Raw genomic sequence first — 11,865 nt, 5'->3', positions numbered from 1 at the left:
AGCCGGCCTTCCAGCCGGCGTCAAGCCCCCCGTGTGTGTGTGTGTCTCTGTGTCTGTGTGTGTTGGTGCGTGTGCGTGTTGTGTGTGTGGAGTGTTTTGTGTGTGGGTGTGTCTGTCTTCTGTGTTTTCAACCTTTTCTTGTTTTTGCAGGTACAACTTTGATTGTTTTGCTTGTAGTCAATGTGTCTCATGTACAGCTGCTTTGTAACAATGAATATTGTAAAAGCGCTATATAAATAAAGTTGAGTTGAGAGTTGTTTCTTTGTCCTGTGCTTGTGGATTGTACAGTGTATTGTATTCATGCCTGTTCGTCTTGATTCCGTGCCTAGTGCTGTGTGTTCCTGTTCTGTGAGTTTAGTGTCTGTTAGTTTATTGTAGTTTTTCCAGTGTTTTCCTTAGTCTTTGTATTTTAGGTTAGTGAGTTTGTGCCTGTTTAGTTCCTCCATTTATTATCGTGTTTTGTTCCCCACTGTGGGTTTTTGTTTTGCGTGTTTTGTGTAAAAATAAATATTTCTTGTTAACCCCTTACTGCCTGCCTGCATTTGGGTTCTTCACACCACAATTCGTGACAACATTGCCTAGTAGCTGACTGTGAGTCTTGGATTTTACTTGTGTTTTATTTTCTGTGCATCTTATATTCTGAGTCTGATGTTCTCTGTGCGTGTCTGCCTGATCCTCGACCCACTGTACCTGTGGTTAACCTTCTTAATTTATCCTGAAACATACAGCATTCAAGTACAGAGAGAGCGAGAGAGAAAATCAATCGACAATGAATAAATTAGTTTTACAAGTAATTGTAAGTTACTGGAATAAACTTTTTTAATGCATCGCAACAGCAAGTGGCTTTGCGTGACCCTCCGACCCAAAGTTTGAGATCCTTTGATATGACCATACTGCCAGTTAGTGTAGCGGGGTTGATACATTTGGACATGAGATTGCGGGTTCTCACACTCATTTCAAAATTAAATCATATCGATGGTTGGATTTAGTTTGCAATTTGGTTTATTTTTATCCTATGAGTCCTAATAAATGCAACTTCAACTATTTCTAAAGTGCTTATTTTATAAAGAACGCCGCTACCTCACATAACGCAGTAAAGCAGTACTTGTATAGAGTGAATAGAGTGAATAATTGATTGTCGAACGATCAATATTTATTCAGCACCACCACCATGGAAAGCACCTGGTAACGTGGGACGTAAGAAAGTAACCTCTTATGGGTATAGTTTAGGAAGTAGGCTATACGCCTAGAAAAGGAATAACTTGAGTTAAGGTGTAACTTCAGAGTCTTCATAGCTAAGAGACAACATTATCGGGAAACGCAGCCCTGTTATATTTAACATTTTATTTTTGGATCACAGCACAGGATATTGGTAGTTGACGAATAAATTTGTTAGTTTTATATTATTTTATATTATTAATATTTATGTTTATCATATAAAATAACATAACAGGGATTTTATCATATAAAATAGCATAAGAGAGATTTATCTTCGTTCTTGGTTTTCCTACATTTTTGCTGTCACACCATAGGACAAATTTGCATATTAATCATTTAATGATTATTGATTTAATCATAAAATTAAGCGTATCATTTCCATGTTTTAATAAAATAAGTATAACAGCCAACAAAAAAAAGTAGCAAAGATAAAATATCAGTAGGGTCTGCATTGCTGGATGTGACTCTTATTTTGACAACGGAGCCGCTAAGGTTTACGCGTCTACACGCAATTACGCGTACACGCGTCTAACGTCTGTAGACGAAATTACGTCTTTAGGCGCAATAACGCGTCCACGCGTCTAACGTCTGTACACGTTAGGTCTAAAGACATTTTTGATCAAACGGCCTTCCATAGATCTTAAGTATGTTTAGGTGATTGTTTTACAAATTAGACCTGTGTTTTGTTTTGTTTCTGTTTGTTAACTAAAATGTATATTAACACGTTTGCTCAAGTTAAAGAACCTAGAGATCAATAAATGCGGTGTTTTTTTAAGCAGTATGAATGGCTGCTCACTTACATGTAACGTTATTCTACAGGCCAACAGACAACGCAAGTGGTAATCATTCTGCCAAAAACAAAGTGGTTATTACACTTTCACTGTATAATATGCTATATATATTTACCTGTTGTATTAGCATAGTTGTAGTACATATACCATGGTTAAACTATGGCTCCTGTAGTAAAACCATGGTAAATGGGTCGTATAACTTCACTCACTAGACTTATAAAATATGACTTGCTTTAACTTGCTGATTCTCTGTACTCAATGCACATCCTTGGCATTGTTGTGTGCATGTTTATATGAACTGTGTTATTTGCTCTTTACTCTGTGTCTCATATGCAGATGCCTCTGTTCAGACAAAAGACACTTTACATGGCTTTGATATTACACTAAGTATCTTGGTTAGAAAGGTTACATCATTTGTGTACCTTTGTGTAAACATTTTAATGCACATATAAGGAGTCAATAATTCTGTTGAATTTCCTGTTTTGGCTACAGGTGCTCTGGAAGAAATGCAATGAAACATCCAAGGCTCAACTCACACAATCATTCTGTGATCATTTAACATTTACATACACTGGATTCGAATACTGTATCATGTTACCTGATTGAGCATCAGTGAATGTTTGTATCTTTTGCAATAGTTGTGTATAAGTTTCTTAAGGTTCTTAACATCATACAGTCACTGTTAGAAAAGGCTTAAATTATTAGAACATAAGGCTGAAAGCCTACTCTGCTATTTTGCACAAATGGAACAAAATACAGTTGGATGACATGCTTTAGTTTAAATGTTTATCTGACTATATTACAGTTAATTTGACTTTACAAAATTATTGTGGTTATAATCGTTTGTATAGCCGTAAATAAAGAAGAGTTTCTTTGGTTTATCAGGAAGAGGTATATTTATCTTAGAGGTTTGAGTTTACTATTATGCATTTTCCCAAATGTGTCTGCAGAGTATGAACAGTCACAGTGTTCAACAATGAACAGTGTTTTATTAACAATATAAATAAACAGATTTGCTGAGCCATATATCATAATATGATGCTGGTAAAGCAAAGAATGTGCAAGAACTGGATGACTTTTCTGAAGATCAGCGGGCAGTTAACAGCTGAGGACAAACAAGGTACTTAATTTGAACAACCACAAAACAAAAACAGTCATTGATTGTCCAAGTAACATGATTAAGAATCCAGTGTATGTAAATGATCAAACAGAATGATCGTGTGAGTTGAGCCTTGGATGTTTCATTGCATTTCTTCCAGAGCACAACACCTGTAGCCAAAACAAAGGAAAAACAACAGAATTATTAACTCCTTATATGCGCATTAAAATGTTTAGTTATACGACCCATTTACCATGGTTTTACTACAGTAGCCATAGTTTAACCATGGTATACGTACTACAACTATGCTAATACAACAGGTAAATATATATAGTAGGGGTGGAATGGTACACAGAAGTCACGGTTCGGTACGTACCTCGGTTTTGGGGTCACGGTTCGATACAGGTTCGGTACAACAGGAATAAGCAACAAATCCCCAGTGCTTGCTTTTTTCTGTTTATTTTGAACAGGCGGTAGTGTTTGGTCACAATCAGCTACAGAACTGAAAAGCTTCTTGTGATATGAAAGTACAAAATAAATATAATAATAAAAAGAAAAACTTTTTAATTAGGAGACTATATATTAAACTTTCAAAGGTTAAGCCAACCCTCTCCTAAAACGACAGAAAAACATTAAATGAAATGTGCATTAAGTTTAAAATCCAATAAACTTTGCTTCAAAGTGCAAAAAATGCTTCAAAATAATTAAAGTATAAAAATAAAAGGCTTCAGATCTATTATATTTTCAAGTTTTTCTTCAAAAATATCAGTTTGTCCACATTTTCAGTAGTGAGTGAAGATCGTGGGCGGTAACAATGTCACCTGTCGTTGAGAAAACCTTCTCGCTTGGGACTGAGGTTGCAGGTATTGCCAGGTAACACTTTGTCAGTTTGGCTAGATTTGGATATAGAGACTCTTGAGCCTTCCACCAGGCAAGCGGGTTGGAATCAATTGAAATGCACTCCTTTGCCATGTAGGCGTACACTTCATCCTTTAACTGCTGCTGCAAATCAGGCTGGTGCTTTTTAACAGTTTCGAAGAGTGGGCCAAAAATTCTGCCATGGCTGACCTCTTTGGTGGAGGGGAAGGTGCTACCTCTGAGTCTGCTGTCACTGCTGATGGACTGGGCTCTGAAGAAGTTGATGGACTGGGCTCTGATGAAGTTGATGGACTGGCCTCTGTAGTCTCTCTGGTCTCACCCTGCAGTAAAATGACAGAAAAGTCTAATTAGTGAGTTCAGTGAACATTGTAACAACATTAATATGTTGTAATGACAGAAACTGTAAATATGGTAAATTGTTTTATTCATACCTGTTGTGCTCTGCTCAGAACTTCTGTGATGAGGATATCTTCATAGATTCTCTGCTGATAGGCTGGATCAAGGTGAGGAAGTGTCTTGAAATGCGGATCAAGTGCAGTGCACTTGTGAAGGAAGTCCTCAAGACCAGGGCATGAAGAATACCTTGTTTGCAGATTTTCACTGATGGCTTGCTTGATTTCCCTGGCAGTGGGAGTATCTCCATCATTTTGTTTCATGGATTCCAAGATAAAAAAATTTAATCGTAAGATCATGGAAACTGAAGGGGTTGTCTCAGGGCTCAGTATTGTTGTGACCATCTTCAGAGGCTTCATAATCTCAATCACACTCTCTGCGATGCTCAGCTCATGGTCAGTCAGATTGGCAATATCTTTATTTTTATGGGCTCTTTCTGTTAGAGTGGAGTAAACAGCAGATATCTGTTCAAGATACCGCTCAACCATCTCATAGCTGGAGTTCCAGCGTGTGGGCACGTCATGTATTAAACAATGTTTTGGCAAGTTAAGCATCTTCTGCTTCTGCCTCCAATATATGGGCAGCCACTGCGGTGGAAAAAGCCAACAGTTTTTCTTATTTTTCCCAGCAGTCGAGATACCTGGCTGACTGCCATTCCTTTCTGTGATGCCAGGTTCAATGTATGGGCAAAACATCCAATATCTGGACCCAATCCTGCATCACTGACAGCATTAACAATGTTTCTTGCATTGTCAATGGTCACTGCAACAGGCTTAAGTTTCCACTCTGCTACTGCCTCTTGGAGTTTCTCAGCTAGGTGTGTGCTTGTGTGCTGTTCATACACGGCCTCGTTTGTAACACTGGGCTTTTCATTTCCCACTCAGAGTTGATGAAGTGCGCTGTCACTGTGAGATAGCTTTCCATAGCATGGGAGGTCCATCCATCTGTTGTTAATGCAACAGCGGGTGCAGTGGACAAGTCGTGTTCAATCAATGCTCTTGTGCGTGTGTATAGAGAAGGGACCACGGACTGCCTTATGTGCGCATGAGATGGGACAGTGTAACGTGGCTCGAGCACATTTAATAAATACTTGAAGCCGGGATCCTCTACTACTGAATATGGGCACATTGCTGATGAAATGTATATGCCAATAGCCTCCGTAATAGCTTTGGTCCTGTCTGATCTCACATCTAAAGGCTGCTTAAAAGCTGCAGGGATTAGTTGTTGCACTACTGTAATCTTTTTCTGCCTATCTCCGGTGACTGGCACATCTGGATGATGTCTGATATGTGTTAGCATATTGGTCGTATTTCCACTCACTTACCGTACAGCCGCCATACAACGCTGACACACCGCCGTTGTCCTATCGACGACTCGCTCTCCTTTACTGCCGTACTTCACAGGAAACCTGAAGCTTTCCCACACTACGGATTTAAAACAAGCAGGCAGGTCTTCGAGCTCTTGCGTGCTGTCTGAACTTGCCATTCTTATTTTCGATGTATAGCAGATCTCTTCTTCTGCTTTTCCCTGTTGTGACAGTTAGCGTTGCATTATCATGCGCGCCCCCTTCTGGGCGCCTGTGACTGACTGTATTCGTCGTCAGAGTATATGAACCAGACCGTGACGCCTGAACCGTGAATGAACCGTTCCACCCCTAATATATAACACTTTATACAGTGAAAGTGTATATAACCACTTTGTTTTTGGCAGATTGATTACCATTTATGTTGTCTGTTGGCCTGTAGAATACATGTAACGTTAGCAGCATTTGTACTGCAAAAACACCGCATTTATTGATCTCCAAGTTCTTTAACTTGAGCAAACGTGTTAATATACATTTTAGTTAACAAACAGAAACAAAACACAGGTTTAATTTGTAAAAACAATCACCTAAACATACTTAAGATCTGCCTCCTCTGCTCTGCCATGACGATGGATCTGTTGCACGTAGTCTGCGACTCACACTGATGACGTAACGAGGAATGCATGCCCAGACCCGTTATACACGCCGCAATCCATTGACTCCGCCCCCACGTCAAACCAGTGCCACCTAATTTTTCTTTTGCGAATCATTATTTTTGTTTGCAATTTTATTTGTTTTGCCCAATTTTTCATTTTCTTTTGCAAATATACAGTATGTGGCATTGAATTGACTTCATAGTTCCTGTCAGTACACAATCCGGGATGCCTGCACGATCCGTTCTGCGTATGCGCTGAAACACTTGACGGCCAGGCGGCATAACTGGCGGCATATTTTTGTAGGCTACATTATGTTTTTCACTTAACAGTTCACGGCAGGTCTATTTTGATGTTTTTAAATGTAGCTTACGCAATGCATTACGATGTGTTTACGTGGTTGCCAATCCAAAATAATAAAGGACTTGTTACATGAACATACACGATTTTGGTTACATGTGGAATAAAGTCTCAGTTTTTATGTCATGTTGGACTTAAAAGGCAGTCCTGCATGCTCAAAAATTTGCACGGAGACGTTCTCCAAAATTTAACAGAAGTTTATTATCAGATGTAAAAAGGTAACAAAGCTTTGGGTTGTCAGTCACTCTCCACACTCTCTCAAAAGCCAACAACCCAGATTATTCAAAAAACACACATATTTATTCAGTATTTGACGTCGTTCTCATCTTCTGACTCCTCCTTTCTCTCTGTGGAGCATTGCTCCCTAGCAACCAATCACCGTGAACCAGTCCATCTGACTTCGCCCTTCTTTGTCAGTTCCTGCAAAACAACATCTCCCACAACACATGCCCTATATCCTGTGGTCAGTCGCTAGTTTTGAGGAATGTTCCCTAGAGACAGTTTCTTTTTGGGGAGTGTTCCCTAGAGACAGTTTCTTTTTGGGGAGTGTTCCATAGAGACAGTTTCTTGTGGCCGGACAACATACCAACATTCTTAACATTCTTTTAGTAAAAAGAAAACACTCAATCATCTAATGCTTTTAATTATGTAGCGTTGTTTCTTAATCCTATGATTCATTAAAACACATCACAACTCATGATTATACTTAAAACAAATGCAGTGGATTGATTCATAACATTTATTTTCTGTGTGACTCTTTGTGTGTGTGTGTGTGTGTGTGTTGACTTAGTTAAATTTATGGTTCCAACCCCCACTTATCCTGTCTCACTCCGCCCGCCACAGTAACTTTTCACTGAGTAAAATAGCAAGCACATGACAAAAGCACACGGTTTGGATGATTAATAAAAACACTCATAAAATATAAAACTGAGCTAAAGCTGATTAATAATCCCACAGTCACTGCAAACCTTCAGTTTCCTCCATACTCCCCTTTGCGATTCATTGCTGTATGGCAGTGTTTCGATCTGAGGTCTGGAGTATTGTCAAAGACGGTTTGTGTCGTTTTTTTATTAAAAGATGCTAATATTAGTTAACTTTAAATTGAGTAATTTTGTATTAGTATGGGTCTATATAGGCTAATATATCTATCTATATAATCTAAATGAGGAAAATAATCTCTTCAATGGTGTTTACAGAAGACAATAAGTAACATGCATTTCTGCCTAGACTATCTGCACTTACATGAAGAAAGAACTACAAACAAGTCTGGGGAAACGTTACAAAGTATTTCAAAATGACAATGGAAATGACTTGAAAGAACGCATAGTTTGCACACAGAGTGACATGAGACCAGAGGTGAACAGTAGTGAAAGTCACGGTACAAAGGTGCGCAAGTGTGGAACAGATCGTGCAGTGTCGTAAATCGGTGCAAAACAGAATTATCATTTGTGCGTTTTCTACTACGTCATTATGCGCATGCGTGAACGGATCGTGCAGGCATCCCGGATCGTGTACCGACACTCCCCATTACCCGACTTGGCTCCTCCTGACTGCAGATTCAGGGTCACATGCCACGTCTTCCAGCATTTTTCCATCAATACTCGCATTTTCCCCCTTCATGAACAACAACTTTTGCTACACAATAAATATGCCTCGTGGTTTCATGGTTTGGTCTATTTGAACAACCATAAACTACGCAAAACAGGTATTTTGAGTTAGTGATAGTGAATTCTTATGTAGAAAATCACTTCCTGCCCTCCAGCTGCACTTCGCAAGGTGACGTGACGTCATGTGCCAACAACCTATTAGCTAGTTTTAAGGGCTTTTAAAATGGGTTCTCTTGTTCTGTTCTGTTCTTTCCTTTGCACCACTCGCATCCCTTTTCCCCTGGTGTTTTGTTTTGTGTCCTGTAAATATTGTAAATAGTCACACTATTTTTATAATTATTTTCCCTATTATTATTTCTTTCACCTTTTTTACAACACCTTGTCACTATTTTGTATTCTTTAACTTTGTATCCGTTGTTGGTGACAATCTCTCTCACACACACGCAGTAATTTGTTCTTTTAAATGTTGCATCCCAACACCCCTAGATCACGCCTAGGGTCGTAACACCTGCCAATCTATTACCATGGAAACAAAAACCATGCAGTGCCCCTCCCTGACATAAATGTACTCACTCAGTCAAATCATATAGCGCCACAGTTTTATTGTTGTTAGAATATACATCTGGTTGAGTAAATTGGATCAATAAATGCATTTAGGTCAACAATAATGTATATATTTCAAACCTTGAACCCGCGGAATCAGTTTAAAAGTAGCCCAATTTCACGATAAAGCTACAGAGTTGCTGATCCTGAGTCCTGTTTCCTATTTGTTTTATATTCCTAAACTGTATTTTACATTCTAGTAAACTCGAGTTGTATAAAGTAGGCTAGAACAGATCATTAAAAAGATTGTCTCATCCATCCAATAAATTAATCCATGATGTGTTTGAGCCTTGAAATTTCAGAATGCCTTGAACATTTCACAGTGTGAAGCTTCATTGCATTTCTGTTGTAGTCGCCTGTGTGTGACATAACAGTCTCTTTAATCTGCCAGTTAAATGCAATGCTGTCAAAATGAATAAATACACAAGCGTCTGGGCCTAGCAATCAATCTGAATATACAGATCACAACTTATGAAGTACTATTTGTGTTACGTGTCACCCATTTTGTAAAGATACTGATAGGAACATTCAAAAAAGTGCATAATTAAGAGCATCAGCAGACCTACCCCAGCTGCAATAATTTAACAAAAATTTGTAAAAATGGAGAAGCCATGTATGAAAAACTAAGTAAGTACACCCGTACTGGTAATCAAATGCCCTTGATTCATTGATCATCAGTGATTGTGAGTTCCTTTATAAAAACAGAAGCTTGAAGTATTGAGTGCCCAGGCGGAAAGACATCAGCAATGACCTTACAGAAGCAATTGTTGCTGCTAATTTGAATGTTGTTGCTGTGATTGTAGCTTAACTTTCCCAACAGGCCTACTTGCAATACTCCACCACAAGTGTGTACAGTACGCCTGCTTAAAACCTCCATGTCAAAGACTGTTTTAAATTTGCTATAAATCTGATTGTGGGGTGTTTGGGGTCAGTGCCCGGCTGCATGAAAGCCCTTAAGTGAGGGTTTTCCTGAGGCGAAAAACATCCCAAAGGTAAGGGATTTATTTCTTTAAGAGCGTTGCAACAAAGGTCTTAACCGTTTGTTAAAAGTTATTTTAGATACATACGCAAAAAGAAAAAACACCCTCTAAATTTTATTGTGTTATTAGTCTCATTTTATCTCTGAAAGTGAGCGTCATTACTTTCCTCCACTTTAATGAACATGATACCATTCATCGCATTTAAGATTTAAGGAAGCTGTTTCGGTCCCTTCATTTTTGAAAGTAGAAAAATAACTTAAGGACTTGCAACGTACAACACTTATGGGAACACTTAAGTAGTTAAGGGTGAAAACTTACTGAGCCTTAATTATTATGTAAGTGAACCCCTTTCTCTTTTTTCTTGTTAAGGGTTCTCTTAAAGGTTTTCGTGCAACCTGGCACTGGATTTTAGCGCATACACACTCCAAGATCAAATCTGTGCACATGCACGTTTTATAAATGGTTTCAACTTGCTTTCTATACTGTCACTTGGCACTAGGTACAGTATGCAATATCTCAATGATTCTCAATCCCCTCAGTCTCAAGAACTAAAACATAAAGAACCAACCTCTTACAGAACACTACATAAAAAACTATTTGTAGGTGCAATCTGGGTTACGTCACTTTTTTACAGTTACACATCCTATTAGGAAATAAATAATGTTCTATTTTGCAACCATCCAATTTTGGTTAAAAGCATAACATAAATGCAGACAGTTTCCTGGTGTCCTCAAATTCCCAGAGCATAAGTGTGTCCAGTGTTAAGAGAATGGAATGGCCAACGTGCACCAATTCCACAACAGAAACATGTGAACTGGTCCAACAGAGTGTAGTTTCCAAAGTGTTGTGGCTGTATAGTGGATCGTCCAGCTATGATGAGACAGCGTGGTCTTGCACAGAACATCAGCAGAATACATAAAACTAGCATAAATACAGAATTGTAAATAGAATTGTATTAGTGGAAAAGTCCTTCATAAGTCTTGGTCAACGGATTGTTCTTTAAAGTTGATGTTCTTCAACTGAAAAGATGTCATACCATATTGAACCACGTATGCAAGGAGAGAGCTGAGATGAACAGTATGAGCCCGACATCAGCATCCTGTGATTTCAGAGATGCTGAAAACCTTTTCTCATCCCTTCAAACTGTCATAAGTAAAACAGTTTATTGTTCAATGCCATAAATCATTATGTGACAGAACTACAAAAACAAGAAAAGAGACAAATTTGTTACAGCAAAATAATACAGCAAACCTGCATTGTCATGCATTTTGGTTCTTTGAGAGCAACGGTCGTCGTTGTTGATAAGACCTCATCCAACCCTGTACCACCTGAAGAGACAAAAAAAGGAAATGGCTTATACGGTTTATTCACCTTCTAAATACGAAGACACAGTTACCTGCAGCAAAAACCATTTGTTCCATTCAACATTAGTAAACTACACGAGTTAAGGGCCGTTCACACTATGACTGATAACTATAAAAATAAAGTTTTAAAAAATGTTCTTAGTTTAGGACACTATAGCAGGGTTCACATCACAACTACAAGTATAAAGATAGAGAGAACGATATCGTTTGGATCACTTTCAGAGCATTTTTTACCAGGTGATGATAAAACATAATGACAAACAGACTCTGGTGGATCTCTGATTGATGTTTGTTTTATGTCTGAATTAAAGGGCCCCCCAAATGTAGCCCTTCACAAAATGTAACATAAATATTAGGAGTCCACAAAATGTGTCTGTAAAGTTCCAGCTCAAACTACACCACAGATATTTTATTAAACTGTGCCCTAAATGTCAATTTTTGCCTGTGAGAAAAAAACACGCCGTTTTGGTGTGTGTCTCTTTAAATGAAAATGACCTGCTGGTCTCCGGCCCCTTTAAAAACAATTTTCTACATTAAGCGCCCTTTAATATTGATGTCGGGATATTGATGTAACGCTTAGCAAGTTATATATAGCAAAATATATGCTTTACATCC

The 11,865-nt window shown here is 38.4% G+C and overlaps 1 protein-coding gene across 1 annotated transcript; it reads right to left on the bottom strand.

The window, feature by feature from the left end:
- Positions 1-3,502: 3,502 nt before the first annotated feature.
- Positions 3,503-11,393, bottom strand: LOC130549922 (E3 SUMO-protein ligase ZBED1-like). Its single transcript, XM_057327272.1, has 2 exons — positions 4,419-11,393; positions 3,503-4,307 (listed from the first exon to the last, which is right to left on the bottom strand). Exons 1-2 carry the CDS (start codon positions 5,073-5,075, stop codon positions 4,101-4,103), a joined length of 864 nt encoding a protein of 287 aa, XP_057183255.1. The 5' UTR covers positions 5,076-11,393; the 3' UTR covers positions 3,503-4,100.
- Between the last annotated feature and the right edge of the window lie 472 nt (positions 11,394-11,865).

The sequence above is a fragment of the Triplophysa rosa genome, unplaced genomic scaffold (genome assembly GCF_024868665.1).
Source record: "Triplophysa rosa unplaced genomic scaffold, Trosa_1v2 scaffold1_ERROPOS16897594, whole genome shotgun sequence".
Lineage (NCBI taxonomy): Eukaryota > Metazoa > Chordata > Actinopteri > Cypriniformes > Nemacheilidae > Triplophysa > Triplophysa rosa.
Note: the sequence above shows the minus strand (reverse complement) of the source record. Positions and strands in the feature narration are given on the sequence as shown.

Excerpts from the sequence above, each read along its gene's own strand:
- LOC130549922 (XM_057327272.1), bottom strand. The coding sequence starts at position 5,075 with ATGTTTTGCCCATACATTGAACCTGGCATCACAGAAAGGAATGGCAGT. Across the intron at positions 4,308-4,418 it reads TTCTGAGCAGAGCACAACAG|GGTGAGACCAGAGAGACTAC; the intron begins GTATGAATAAAA and ends ATTTTACTGCAG.